The sequence below is a fragment of the Egretta garzetta genome, unplaced genomic scaffold (assembly GCF_000687185.1).
Source record: "Egretta garzetta isolate BGI_Z169 unplaced genomic scaffold, ASM68718v1 scaffold706, whole genome shotgun sequence".
Lineage (NCBI taxonomy): Eukaryota > Metazoa > Chordata > Aves > Pelecaniformes > Ardeidae > Egretta > Egretta garzetta.
In genome coordinates this window covers 223,638-239,054 of record NW_009260015.1, presented here as the reverse complement: position 1 = coordinate 239,054, position 15,417 = coordinate 223,638, and the positions used below count along the sequence as shown (strand labels likewise).

Sequence of the window (15,417 nt, the reverse complement as noted above, 5' to 3'; positions counted from 1 at the left end):
ATTTTATAGACCACATGTTAGGCAAGAGCAACAATTCAGACTCATGTGAAAAAGTCTTTTGCTGCATCAAGAGTTTCATTTGTGCTTCAGCTTCCAAGAATTCCAATGTCTGTCAGAGTGATCTGATTGAATAATTTCTCAATGCACCGGCACAAAAGCTAACACACACCCCACACCCCCCCCCGAGCATTTCAACAGGGTCAGGTTAGGTTTTAGTTATTTAATAAATCATAACCTGAGTTATATTGCACCTGAGATAATACACAAATCTCAGCATAACTGCAATTTTTAAGCTTTCTGCTACAATAGAGATATTTACATTAGTTTTCCCTGTTCCCACTTTTGCCTACTAGGGTTTATGGAAGTCAGGGGAAAAGTAATTTAATTCATGAAGACAAGTACATTCTCTGCAGTAGTATTTTGTTTGGAAAAAGGTTAAATAGTAGTGCCTTTGTAAAAATAATTACAAAAATCGAGCTTTTTCAAGACCAACTTTAGTTTAGCCCACATTAAGTGAATACAGAAAATCTTGTTTTGAGGAAAAAAATTTAAAATCAATTTTTAATGTTTAGAAACCTGGCCTATACTGATCCATAATGAAAATTTACAGTTTGGAACAACTCCTCTCAATCTGAATCAATGCCTAAGGATCAAATTCAAGGTAATCACTGAGGAAAAACAAGCACAGAATGAACACTGCGATTACAAAAACAAGGATCCAACTGCTCCCTTTCAGCTTTCACAGCTTTCTGTAGAAGTTATGCTAAGTTTCTGTAATTTAACCTTACCTGGATAAACTCATTGTCCTTAGATTTGAAAATGGGAAGTTCTTTTTACAGTAAGTAGCGAGTTCCGTGGCATTCAGTCACTGTTTTCTTTCACCTACAACTTCATAAATGATTTACTAGTGCCAAACAGGACTCTGGACTGAGCTACCTCATTATTCCAAGAGGACTTTCAGTACAATTGGATTACAGAATGCTACAAGACATAGCTCTATACAGTTTGAGTTCCTTCCATTTCTAGCTGTATAACTAATTCATATTCTCCTTACTGACATAAAAGCCAACAATGAAAAGGAAACCTTTAAAAATATCCATCACCAGCAATTCTGCCAGCAAGCAGAAACAAGAATAGTTCCCTGTGTTCAGAGTACAATTCCTTGTCAACAAAGCGCCACTGTGCTAAAATGCAGATTCAAACTTCTGAAACTACGGCGCCCCCGGCATAAGAGCATCAAATTTCCGTACAAAAGTGTAGTATCTCATGAGAAAAGGTACTCTCGGTAGGATAGCCTCTGATTAGACTTCACACAGAAGACTACTGTGGGATTGAACAACAGGTCTGGCTAAAATTAAATAAAACCAGATCAGATTCGCTAGCTTATTGGCTAAATGAAGAAAGCTGACTTGAGAAGGAAAGGCTAGCGAGCCCAAGCTCACATACTTCTTCCGACAAGCAAACCAGTCGAACTGCGGGGCTGAACGAGATGGCTCTAGATGTGAAGACATCACGCTCTGAGGCAGATAAGCGGTCCAAAGAACAGACATTACTGCTTTTCAAATAAAAGTTAGTCACTTAGTCATGAAGAGAGCTGAATGTCTCGGATTAAGTGTGAATTAGCTTTCTTAGAAGCACTCTTTTTTCTTCTTTTGATAAATTTTGATTTGCTACTAGCACAGCAAAAATGACATAGAGTTCATCTTCAAATGACAGCCAATCCCATAAACCACAAGGAAAAGAGGATGATGCAGTTCTAGGAGCTGCCTTCCGTTCTCAGTCCAGAACTAGACAGATAGAACAAAATTCCCTGTAAATTGCGTTGCTATTAGGCTGCAGAATAGGAAGGCGAGGGAAGACATGCCAGGGGACACGGTGGCATCAGCCCCTCCCCCTGTCAGTCACTTTTCCTCTGCTGGAAGTTACTGCCCCCCTAACCAAATCAGCAGATGAAAGAACACGCGTACCTCAACAGCCTCAGAGCAAAGCCCAGCATGCCAGCAGAGGCTGGCACGTAAGTTAGTCTGACCTAAACTATCAAACCCTGCGCTTCACTACCGCACACAGGATAGCCATCCTCGGCAGGTATCAAAGGCCTGCAGCCATCTGCTAGGCCTAAAACCTATTTGGGGCTCAAATTCACCCTTTACATGAACTACTGGAACATACCTGTCAAATATAACCGAACTTGGCAAGAGCCCAGGTAACTTAAAAGTCCTGCCTCAAGAGTGCAAATAAGTATGGGTTCTGGAAATTCAGCATGAAGGAACTGTACAGTCCAATTTTTTGTCTTAGTGAGATCGCTCGTTTGCAGTCACCGTGCATGTCAAGAGCAAATGATCCAACTGAAAGTTTCCTCTTGAACTGTAGATGGTGCAGATAAATATACACTCACGGAAAGGCTGCCAAGAAAACAGCTGCTTACTATACAAAAAAAGCCAGGATGAACAGAAAAGACTGATTAGAAATTTACTTTTAATGAAATTAAGAGACTTTTGCACCTGCCACCATTAGCGTAACAGCAGGATGCATCTGCTAGTTCTTGCAACTAAAGATGGCTGAACACCGTTCCATCTCTAAACAGAGCAGGTTACATAGCAGAAAGCAAGAACTGGGTAAAAGTGGAAAAAAAACAGAAAATGGAATTCAGAAATCTTTAACATTTCAAAAAGCTGATAGAAATCACAGTTTTGATCTAAGAAAGCGAGAAGGTTATGTGAAAGTTGCATCCTTGAGTTACTCTATTTTAAACATGGTTGGACTCCATGATCCTAAAGGTCTTCTCCAACCTAAACTATTCGGTGAATCTATGAAAAATTGGATACTGAAAATCATATGGCTCTGGTGTAAAATCGTAGGATAATATAGGGAAATATAAATTAGGGAAAAATACCTTTCAGAGTTCCACAAAAAAAGAACTTTTAAAAACACACCACAAGAACACTAAATTTTTAAACCTTAGGGCCTTGGAACTGAAATGTTGTGCCATGAAGTTTTACCTAACCCCCCCTTTACCAGGCTCTTCACTGCAATTGCAATAAACCAATTTTAATGCCATTACTGTACTTTGAAGACCAAAAAGTTTGATTCACCTGTTCTGTTCCTCAAGTTTAGCGAGTAATTCTAAGTCGTCTGGACTCAGCTGTGTTGGCGAGGATGGCGATAACGCGGGTGTAGACAGAGTGGTAGAGGAGGATGTAGTGTGTAATGAGGCAGATGGACTTGCCACCTGACTGGCCATTTGACTGACGGTGTGCGATACAGTGTTCTTCACCCATGAGAGAGTAGAGCTCAGCTTTCCTGCAACCTTGCCTGTCGCCACCTGCAATGAAAAAAAGGATGCAACAGTTGTCTTTTTTAAATACTTTTTTCAGCAAACCTGCTGTCACTGAAGAGAGAAAAAAAAATACACAATATGCATGAAGTGTCCTTGAGATTATTTATTCCTCCAGAATACCCAAGGCTGTCAGAAGCAACACAAGCATCAACGCATTACAGTGTTACAGAAGAAGCAGCATGCAAGTATGCTGCTAATCCACAAAGAAAGACTCAGAGGAATTCCTGACATATACTCACAGAGCTCATTCCTGCAGTACAGAAATACCACAGGATCCAGGATCAGCTCAGACTTCCCATTATAAAAATAAATAGAAATAAAAGCTTATTTTAAAACATCTTGATAAATAACAGGATAGAAACTGTAGAAAAATAAACGTAGAAACAGTCAACTACTTTACTGATGGACACTGGAGCAGTACAAGTATATTGGTGCAAACGCTCCTAATGGCCCACTGCTCTCCTTCATTAATCCCTACAGCAGCAGGAGAGAGGAGCAGCGGCACCACATTTCTAAGCTACACCAAAGCAAAAGATCCTCTGGCAGGGAACAGTCACAAAGAATTTACACCATCGATTTACAACAGCTCCTGAACGCCTTGCATTACCGTAAAGCCTCGTGCTGCCAGCTCTTCTCCTTCCCCACTTTCTCTTGAGGTCACCCCTCCACCAAGCGTCCTTGGCCCCTGACCCCGCTGCCAGTGCCTGGACAATCCTGGGGTTTGAGAGGGCTCCTGGAGGAAAAGCAAGAGGTGCTGCTCGAGCAGCCAGCAGCTCTCAGTGGACAGTTGGGGAAACTGCAGGTCCAGGAATGAGGTTAACTGGGGCTGAGCATAACCTGCTGCTACATTGAGGGGTGCTATGGGCTAATGCAGCCTAACAGCTTCCCTCATCGCTAGAGGAGAAAGAACAGCAGCCCCTGGGGTTATTTGCTAAGGAACCCCCTCACTAGAGCTTCCTTCAGCCGCTGAAAATGTAAGAGGCTTTCACCTCCAGTGATTCACAAGAGTTCAATTCCTCCCCTGACCCAACTCAGAGAGAATCTAGATGCACCTTAAAGGAAGAGCTAGCTGCCTAGCAAAAGGTTAAACCTTTTCAAAACTAAGGTTGAAGAGGAACTTCCTTTGAAATGGTGCTGCTGGCAACTATTTCTTTTGACCTTTGCCGACTTCCTCAAAACACCAAATTGCTCAATAGCTGTCACAAACAATTCCGTAGCACCGCCTATACAATAATTGCTAAGACACTAAAGACACTGAGCCATGGGGTGGGGGGGGGCGGCAGGGGAAGAAATCCCTTCCCAAGCTCCTCTACCAGAACCTAATTAAAGCAGAATTTCGACTGGAAAAAGTAACTCCATCTCAGCATACCATGCATTTACCTGAAGCACAGTACACAGACTGAGCGACCGGTTACTACAGCAGAAGCTTTTATTTAGATACAATGGTACATTGAATTTTTTTGGTGAATCAAATCCAGCAGTATTTTACTTTCACATTGTATCAAAAGGAAGACACACCGAATGCCTTCAGAAAACCAGAGGAGCTCTACAGGCCAAACGTGAAACAGTGGTCCTCAATCTCCCCATCGCTGCTCCGCCAACAGCTCTCCTAGAGCACTGCAAAGAGGTTTCCAGTTTCCAGACGCTTAACATTCATTCTGGAAACGTTAACAGATTTTGCTAGAAACCCTCAGGTGCAAGGAAGCAAACCTCAAGTGGGAATAGCAAGGTCCCAATGGAAGCATCAGAAAGGTTCCAGCTGGTTCTTAAGTCACTGTTGGACAGGAAAGCTCAGGTATACCAGTATGCTGAAGAAAAACCATTAACACATGATCTTTTGAAGCTAATATTTGAAAAAAATCACTTCCAATCCTAGCACTTGACACCATCTTTTATACAAGAAAGGAATAAAAATTGCTAGGGGTTTCAAAAAAATCTTAGCTTAATACATGCATTAATATTTCACTCAGTCTATATCCTTTATTCTCCATTGCTATGAAAGAATAACTTATTGCTGTTTCACTTTGCATAAAATAGCATTATGATAAAGTTAACTCATACATCTCATTTAAGACAGATTATTTTCTCAAAGGCTTTAAAACTGCTTAAAATATGACAAGTAACACAACTATTCCAAAAATAAACATTGGCAAAACCAGGGCCAATCTTAAGAACACAGCAAACACGACTGCCATACGCAGCAGGTTTTAAGAGTCACCCATTCTAAGAATCTTATGTATAAATATTAGAAAAGCAGTGGTTTTGAGTAATACCCTCGGCGACAGAAACAGGAAGAGAAAGCATGCAATCATTTTTACCTCTTTGCAAAGTAAAGTAACTGGGAAGACTTAAGGTGAAAAAGCAAATCCAAGCCGAGTCTGCCTCACACATCACGAGGCTCATACTCTACATTAAGATAGCTGAAGCAGGGGGCGAGGGATGGAAATCAAGAATCTTACAAACATTCATTCACCAACACATCACTAGGCATTAAAAAATTAACGCAAAGGTTTGTAGAAACCAATTATGTGAAGAGTACTAAGAAAAAGCATGGTCAAGAAACCGTGCAAGGCAGCAGTTAAATCAGTGGGTCTGACAGTACTCCCGCTTCTGAAAGCAGTTCAGATTTTCATTAGAATGTATTCAGAGAATCGGTACCAAAAAAAAATTCCTGGTCTGAAAGCATTAGCACATATAGCAAGCAAAATGCATGGCTGCAAATAGCGAATGTTTGAAGATCAAAAGGCTCACAGAGAAGTTTGCATCAAAAACGCATGAAGAATTCGTTCAGGGAAAACAGCTATGGCAGGCACCCAGGGCCAAGCTGAATTAAGAAAAAAAAACCTCTGATATAATAGCTAACTAGTCAAGCCTACATCCCTTTTGCCAGGCTTTTCCAGGATTTCCTAAAAATCTAAAGCCAGCTCTCAAACTGTCAGCATCAGCGCAGACTCCTGGACCTAGGCACGGAGGCATGTGGTATCAAGTTCATTATCCCTTTCCTTAAATAGGATAGAGTAACAGGATTGTCACATTTCATCATTTCACCTAAGTTCATTTCAAAATTTATATTCAATGACAAAAGATTTCAGAGCATTACTCTTTTGACAATTGACTTAAGGCCTTCCAGAAAACAGGCCACTGGAGTTTGAAAGGGAGAAAACCTTTCTAGGAGCAACCGGCCGTGACTCCTATCAACACATACACGGTGCTCCTACGCTTGCCCTTCCAACCCTTTACCCTTCTCTTAACACCGAATCAAAATCCCTGCCACGTGCCATAAGCCTTTCAACTCCAGCTCCGCCATTCCATCGCACGGGGCAGGCGTACTCAGCCCTCGCTACGCCACAGACCACTGCTACTTCCCACCTTCCTGCCAACAATCCCTGCAACAAGAAACCCATCTCCCACTACTACGACAGCACACGCATAGTACAGAAATGAATCCTGCTGACTCGCACTACCGTGACAACACACACGTAGTGGAGAAATGAATCCTACTGACTCCCAAGAGATAGGCACCTCTTTCCTCCGACAGCGCAAAGGAAAGAGCTGAAGGTTTCACTCTTGCCCCTTCAGTGACGCTGGGGCTCCCCAGTTAAAAATGACAGAGTTACCACGTTGTGGAAATTAGTCCTTTAACTATACCAATGAGAATAAATTCAGAACGCATTTATCAGCAGATACTTCCGCTGAGTATCACAAACTCCAGGAAACACAGGAAAATCCGGCTGAGCATTTGGTTTAACACCTCCCTGCTTTAGAGATGCGATTTTGCTTAACACAGCATTCTGGAAAGACTCAAAGCAGCATCATTAAACCTTTCAGTTTTTCTTTGTATTTTTGGACAGCCTCCTCAAGGCTTTCCTAAACAAATGTTTCTCTTAAAACCCGATTATTTAACCCGTGATATTTCTGCAGGCCTGCAGCAGTGTCTTCCTTTTAGCGACAACAGCGACGCTCTGCAGTTATGAAGCATCCTTCCCTTTGCTACTCTTCATTACCGTGGAAAAGAGATCACAGTCACGTGCTCAGCTGTGTGCAGCAGCGACAAGGACAGCCAGATACATCACAGTGCCCGTCCCAAAATCTTAGCTGGGTCACAGCGATAAATCTAGCTATGTGTGAGACAGGACTTTTGTCTGTGCTGTCATCCTAAGCCTATGCACCCAAGCTACTTCCAACTCTGTTCCGCCTTACCTTACCAGTGAGCGCTCACGCTCGCAAAGTCGCCCTGCCCGGCCCCCCCGGCCCCACGCCGTGCATCGCAGGCAGCAGCTACGCAGACGGCTCGAGCCCAGGCTCTGCTCCCAAAGCCCCAGTACTTACCGGATCTGTGCAAGCTCCCCATCCCTCCAGCTAACCAGCTCTGGCTGGAAGCCCCCAGCTGACAGTATTCTTTGCTCAGCTCACCTCAGCCAGTTCTTCAACAAGGCAAAGAGTTGCCTATTCCCTTTTTATTCCCAGCTTTTTTCAGATGCTGAAATTGCAGTTATATTTGAAGAGCATAAAAGGTAACCTACATTGCCTGGGAAGCATGCCAGATCATCGAAAGCACCATCAGGATGATCAAGCCGTTATTAATTATTACTAATGCGTGATCAAAACCAGAGTCAACCCATTTTGAAAATGTGCTTTTTCCCCAGCGGGGTCTCACTCAAGAACCTGACAATTCATCAGACTTCAAACACAGATGCTGCTCCCAGCGACACCACCACTTCCCACTGAAGATGGCCAGGTCTGGAGCCAAGCAGGCCAGGGTACGGCACCCTTCCCCTGCACAGGAGGACACGGGGAGATGAGCAGGCATCGTCCGGCTCCAAACCAGGTACTTCCATTTGGTCTCCGGGCCATGTTAACAGCTACACTGCTCCCGGTTTGCCAACAGACCAAGAGCACGGGAAGAGCCCGTTTGCACCTGCCTGCCGAAGACCGTGTAGTTACCTCCCAAATAAACATGCGAATTTTGAATCAGAAAATAGTGATCTTTAAAAAGATGAGGGGGACAAGACTTTCTACTCTGCTGCAGTTTCCAGTGAGTAAACAGAACTCCCAGCAATCCTCACCCACCTGGTCAGTCATCAGGCAAGGCACAGGCCTGTCTGCTACGTACTTTAAGTTACTGCAAAGATAATAAATGTTTATATTGATATTATACACACACACAATGTGCAGTTTACATATGCCGATTAAAATACATAAAATTCAGTATCTCAACTCTGAGTTTAGTATTTTTAATTAGCTGCTGATTACAGCGCTTTATTACCCAGAGGAAGTACAATACTGTGTTTAGATTTTTGAGTTACTCGAAGGAATACCGCAGTGGAGCAGCATATGAAATATTTTAAGTCAGGCTAGCTGAAGGCAGATCACAGCATTCCACGTTACATACAATTATATAAATCCCTTTCCCTGAGGACCCCAAGGTATTGTGCAGCACCTTACAATGAGCCCAAAAATGCCACCACCACATACTTTTACATTTACCAGACAATATTTGTTTTTCTAAAAAAAGACTATTTAGATTTCTTTTAAAAAAGATATTTTACTGTACACATGGAATTAGCTTAACATCTACATTCTGCATTTCCCTGAGGAAAATCTGTATTAAAGTTACAGGTATCTTGATTACCCAAAACACCGTCTCAACTATTCTTACTGTACAACAAAGTAAAAATAACTGCAAGCCTTACACAAACACTACTGTATGTATTATATGCTCTCTGTATGTATTATATGCTCTCTGCTCTTTCTTCTATTCCTGAGAGGAGAAAGAAATGGTAACTTTCAGAATGCAGGAAGTAATCTTCCTACTATTCTACATATAAAAAGAAGTCTCGCATAATTCAGGCTGAAATGGTGTATGTGGTTTTCGAGCCAGTTATATAGCATTCCGTGGATGCAGTCTCCTGCTTACTTCAAAAAAAAGTAAACAGCACTCTCATATCTGAAGAATAAATTAAGCTGACTCAGTCAGTGACATAGGCAGGAGAGGCAGCTGGTGAATCAGCCTGGTATCACGCTTCCTGACAAGCTAAAATCCTGATTTAGGGCTCAAACATGGTTTCACTATAAGCTTCATTTGTATCTTTTACACTACAAATTCATATGACTGATTTTGGCTGAACTCTGAGGAAAAGGCCTGATTTACTCTCATATTGCTGATTCTTCTTGTACCATCACCTAAGAATAGTCAGGAATATCATGGCTTCCATTCACCAGCTTCTACTTCACTCACTATTCACTAATCTCCAAGTCTTTCTGATACAAAGAAGAAAGCAGTCTAACATTCTATGTTGTGTAAATCTTAAGCTACCAGAAAGCTTTCTGGAGCATCATTTAGTAAATACACAATTTCAAAAAAATCTTCCTCAGACTCTACCGTGTTGGGGTTATGCTGGTCCCAAAACATCTAAAAGACAACACCTGAAGCTGCAAGTTCACAAACACAAGGTAACCACCTAATACCTAGGGTGTTTTATGGAGGTACTTCATTAGAAATGTGGTGACCCACTGAAGGTTGAAACCATTGCTCAAAGTCATACCAATAACATTTCAATCACCAACGAAATTGCACAGAATTCTATTTGTTTCGAAGAACAATTCCAGGTTTTTAGTTACCTCTGAAGTCCAGGGTGGCTTACAATCTGTCAAGCATTGTCCCAGTCTGCTGGGACGATAAATCACGGTGCTTTTGCAGACACCATCTCCTGCCCATCTAAAGACGGTCCGTCATCAAACAAGTTCCTCAGAGCTGCAAGAGAAAATGCTGAAGGACTACAGTAAAAACTTCTAACAGGGAACTTCCTCTGTTTCTTTGTTCTCTTAGACCTTGGTTTGGAAAACATCTTTGTATTTGAGGCTCAGCATGCCAAGTTGCACGCACATATACTTGAAGGTCCATCCCCTTGGCTAATGAAACAGAGGAAAGAATCACATTAATCGGCTAAAATAAAGGATAGCAACTGCAAAGTCAGTTTGTTTATGCACTAGCTTGGATTTTTTAGATTAGGTCTTTTTTTTCTTTTCAGTAAAATGCAACTCACTCATTTCACTGGAGTTCAAGTAAGCATCATCAGGCATTTACAATAAAAGTAACACACGCTGGAGGACACATATGTTTATCATTAAAGCTCCTTTCTACAGATTTTACTTTCCTACTCGTTCCCTGGAGCCTGGCTTCCTTAACATTGCTTTTAGCCAACTTCCTCCTGGAAAGGAGCCAGGACTAGCATCTAAACTACATTAGGGCAAAACCAAACAAAAGGATTTAAATGCAGTTCAATTTACTAAAAGCCTTCGGTCCATATTTTGGAAGTGAGAAACAACTAAGTTGTATTTTCAAATGTTCGCTGACCCTTAATGAAGATCAATGTTTTTAACACAACTCTTCATTAAGAAAAGTATACCAAATGCACAAAGCATTAAATTGTTTAATATCCAACATATATGTTCAGTATCTGACAACATGCGAACGTACTGTTCCATGCAATGTTTGTTTTTATGTACTGGCAGCCCAAGTATTTTCTAGGCATAATTCTCCTCTTTTCTAGAGATTGGATAAACTTATGCCACAGTCTACAAGCTAGAACCAAAATGCTCGTCTCCTGTTTGCCACGTTGTGCAAAAGGGATGTATGAAACGAGACTTGAGGGAGAAACCAAAGAACATAAGCATGGCCTCATGGAACATGGTAACACTTGAAACTTTATTAATCACTTAATAAAATTTTAAGCAAATCAGGTGATAAGTGGTTGGAGAGACCCTACCTTCAGGATATTACTCTCCTTTAAACGATCAGCTAAAAGGTCAACTTTCTATCAGTTGTAGTCAAATTCAAAAGAATAACCAGTTTCTATATGACTGTCGTAACCAGCTTTACTTGCGAGCCGCAAATTCACTGCAATCTGCAGCTGCTGACAGAGAACAAGAAATAAAAGGTAAAAGTTGTAGAAGCGAGAAGTGTAACCAATTTAGTAATTGCCACATAGGAAAGTTGTCTAAGCTATTCAGTAAACGTACCAGACTTAAAACCAGGTGCAAACACCAACAGTCAATTCTTTCAACACAACCCGTGCCAACATCCGTGGTCTTGCAGCAGTATTTAATTGTGCCCGTTGATTTACTTCGTGTATCCATGCCTTGTCTTCACAAGAACTTATGGCGTGCCTTGAAGCAAGCGCATTTTTGAGGCTATAGAAGGGTGTCCCTCCATGCTGCTGGAGCCTCTAACAGTGCTCCCGCAGCCTCTCCCGAGCACAGCACTCAGAAAACTCATTTTCCTCAGTTATTGACTAAAGACAAGGGAGATGCCTCTTCAGAGAAACGACATATCTACTCATCATCAAATAAAATCAGTTATTTTCCTATTAGTGACCACTGACTGTGCTTTCATTTGGATGTAAGGGCCTATTTACTCCTTTCAAAAAGGCTTACCGGTGGAAAAACACAAGGAAGATCAATGTAACACAGGCGATTTTTAGTGCCAATCCGACACCAAAAAGGCTATGTAAAAATCCCAAGCCCATTCTATCATGGTCTGTAAGTGTCTTATGACGGAATTTTAACTTGCCTTTGTCTTTTGGCTGTAGAAAGACTGACCACAGTTCTTTTCCAGAGGGCTGAGAACTACTTACTAAAGCTTCAGCCAAACCCATAAAGTTCCACCACTAATGCATTTCCAAGATGGGGGGAAAAAAAAAATTACTTTGCTTAATGAATATTGGTGTTTAGCCTTGCTGTTTCAGAGAGCATGCAAGTTGGAATTTCTTTTTACTATGCCTGAAAGTAGTTCCCTGTTTGAACTATGTATCAAGAAAAACACCTGAAAAATGAGAGATGTAAAACTCACTTCTTCTATACAAAGCCACTTTATATAGTGATGCGGACAATACATGTCCAAAATGCTAGGTTTTGAGTACTAGTAGTTTGATACTTGTTTCAAGTGATATTTTATAGTTTTACCCTTCTATAACAAAAAAAACCAGAAAGCCTTTCTAATATTCTCTTAGTTACCAGTGCACAGTCCACTTGTGGCAGCATCAAGCCCCTACTAAAAGACTGGCCCCATCTGCCAGCCTGATGAAAGCAAATAAAAAAAACCAACATAGTTAATAGAGTAAAGGTACTGGTGAATCAGAATTCTGTATCATCGCAATATAATTATACTTTTTTAATTTAAAAAAAAAGATCAAGGACATGTTATGATGTCAAACAGGTACTTAACGCTATGCTGAGAATCAGCGCCATGAACAACAGGGCGTAAGAAAACTCAGGAGTCTGAGAAGCTCAATAGGTTACCATGTAGCAGAACGCATTATAACCACCTAGTACCAAACATTACATTTTGGTTTTGTGGGGTTTTTTTTAAAGGATTAAACTGTGGAAGTAAAAAATAAATCAGAAGTTACCTACAAAACAATACAGATCAGACAAGGTGACAGATCTCTGTAACAAACCCCATCGGACACCGGTAAAATCTGTTCAGACAAAAGAAAATAAAGATTTTTGGTGATAGCTTTTGGCTGCTTCCCAAGTTGGAAACCGATACAAAAAGGTTAAGTGTCCGCAGTCACTCTATCACAACACCTTCCTTTTTGCCCAGAATGAAGCCCAACCCTAGCATTGTACTTCAACCCCAAACATACAGTAACTGCCTCCCTGGGACTCAGAAGAGTTACTTTTACAGACAGTTAGCAAACGAGGTTGACAGTTACGGAGCCTGAATTAACGCAAAGACTACGGCATGATCCCGGTCAGCATGACCTGAATGGAGATCCCATTCCTCACCGCCTGAAGCCTACAGCAGGCTCAACGCTTCCGAGGCCCTTCCCAAAACACCCCCTCACAGCCAACTGAACAGCTTCCAGAGTTCATGGGAAGTTAAACAACATTAGGAGTAATTAAGGAAAAGCTACAATTCACCAAGTCACCTCTGCAGCTGCCTTATGAGAATATAGTTCCTGCCTACACGCATACGACAAAACCACATCACCACTGCGTGTAAAATGAGCCAAGCAAGACAAGAGCCCCTGCGCTATTACTGACCCACCACTCATTTATTCCAAACACCGCTTGCTGAAGAAGGAAAGGACCCACCTCCACGACAGACACTTAAGGAGACAAGCCTACAGTGAAAGCAAGACAGCATTCCCACTTTTAAATTGGAATTTGGGAATCAAAAAGTTACCGACAGATGACGCTGGTTGTTACAAATAAAGACCCAAGGCTTTAATTCAGCATGCTATCTACAAACTTAAGTGATGTATACTCAAGAGCTTCAGAGAATATACCTAACTACTCAAAATTACATTCTCCTGTAACATTTACTATTTGCCTTTTTTTTAAAAAAAAAACCCACAAACTATTTTAATTGGGTCCTAGAGACAAATCGAATTAAGAATACATAATGAAGACAAGTATACAATGAGAAAACAGCACTCAAAGTCAGGGTTTGTTTTCTTCATTGTACCTCTTCTCAAACTACCAGAAAATTTTTTTCTTTTCAACTAGGTGTCCCTTTAAGTGTCAAATGCATAAAATACTGATCTACCATGTCTCTTCCTTCAGCATTAGGAATTTATTTTTTCTACAAGTTAAGAAAACAAACCAGGAAGAGTAAGAAAATGTAAGTGTACTATTAAGTATGCATACCCCAACTTTGCTGTTTTCCCCCTTCTAAATCGTGATGTTAGAATCTTGAATTAGCAAGGTAAACAATTTTGTTATCAAAAATTTACTGACAAAGGACTTCTCTTCCAATTTTTACTACTTCTCCATGTATTACCAATCCAAAGTGACAGTAACTGTTTAGGCACATCATTTCCTCCACCCCTTCTCTTCTTATAAACTTCCAAAGGCTTTTCTCCCATCTCTGCCTTTCCACGAACCCCATTTCAACCATTCCGCTCACCGACCATTCCCTCCCTACTTGTTCAAAAGCAATCAAACAAGTCCACAGAAGACAAACATATGGAGAAAAAAAACCAAACCCAAACAACGCAAAAAACCCCAAAAAAACCCTGAAACAAAAAAATCCAAACCACCAAGCTGTAGCTCAGGAAGCCCCTAAGCCTCAGCCTGCGGGAAGCTAGGAAGAGATACGGGGAGGAAAGCAGGGCTGTTCTGCTGAAGCTTTCTTCTCCAAACATCTGCTCCTCTCAGATGTACTGTCGGGCCGGGCAGATGTTTGGTGACAGTCACTACAGCCACTCTCATCCCAGTTTATCAAATTCACGCAATGCTGATTCATATACTGAGTGCTTTCCTCCTCATCATGCCCCTCTTTCTCACTGGCCGTCTCCATTTCCTCTCCTAATCCTCACTTGAAAAAGAACTCCTGTGTACTTCAAAATAAGCCTTAAATCTTTCTAAGTGTAAATATAGAGCTGTACAATCCTGATCAAAGCAGAAACCACACACTGAAAGAAGGGAAGCAAAATAAACAGGCACTTTTATGCAAAATACTTTTTGCTAGAAAAAAACAAACAAGATCCAGTTGCCTTCTTTAGGCACCTGAAGTAAAGCAAATTAATAAAAAATACATAGGCAAAAAGTTTTTAATTCTTTGACAAATACTTTGGCGACAAGTAAAACATTGAATATTGTCAGTTCTTCTCTGTACGAATCTGCTTCCTTTCTGCACCTTTTGTATGTTATCTTTGGGGGAGAAAAGAAAAATAAATTGTCCCAGGCTGAGATGAAACACTATGTTTTGATAGCGTTAATGCTAGCTCATGCTGGCAATCCAAAATGGTATGCCAGCTCCGCGTTTGCTACAGAATTGCTCTGATGAGCAACGCTGAAAATTAGCACGGATTATATGGAACTACAGAAAAACGACGCTAGGAATTAAAGCTGGAATATGTAACGAGTACCCAGAACGTTAATACCGGGCGTTTTACCCTTGCCAGAGAGTCCCGTTCACGCCGATGCAGCAGGAGGTGCCAGTAAACGAGGTCTCCCAAGGAGCGTTTGAAAATCAGCTCTCCATCGTAGGAACGAACGCCCCATCGGCTGCTAACACAGCGCTACTTCCATAAAAGCAAGGAAGAAATCGCCCTCTGCGGACAGAGCCGCGG

General features: G+C 41.4%; 1 protein-coding gene across 5 annotated transcripts in view; it reads right to left on the bottom strand.

The window, feature by feature from the left end:
* The window catches only part of EVI5 (ecotropic viral integration site 5), an 83,356-nt gene extending 68,008 nt beyond the window's left edge, over positions 1 to 15,348 (bottom strand). For 2 of the 5 annotated variants that reach the window (XM_009640613.2, XM_035896089.1), the window contains exons 1-2: positions 15,241 to 15,348; positions 3,093 to 3,322 (exon numbers count right to left, since the gene is read on the bottom strand). In XM_009640613.2, the coding sequence (XP_009638908.1) occupies positions 3,093 to 3,241 (149 nt within the window). In that variant the 5' untranslated portion in view covers positions 3,242 to 3,322; positions 15,241 to 15,348. Of the gene's footprint in view, positions 1 to 3,092; positions 3,323 to 3,944; positions 4,012 to 15,240 lie in introns of those variants that run through there. The other 3 variants (XM_035896087.1, XM_035896088.1, XM_035896090.1) reach the window with 2 other exon arrangements.
* Between the last annotated feature and the right edge of the window lie 69 nt (positions 15,349 to 15,417).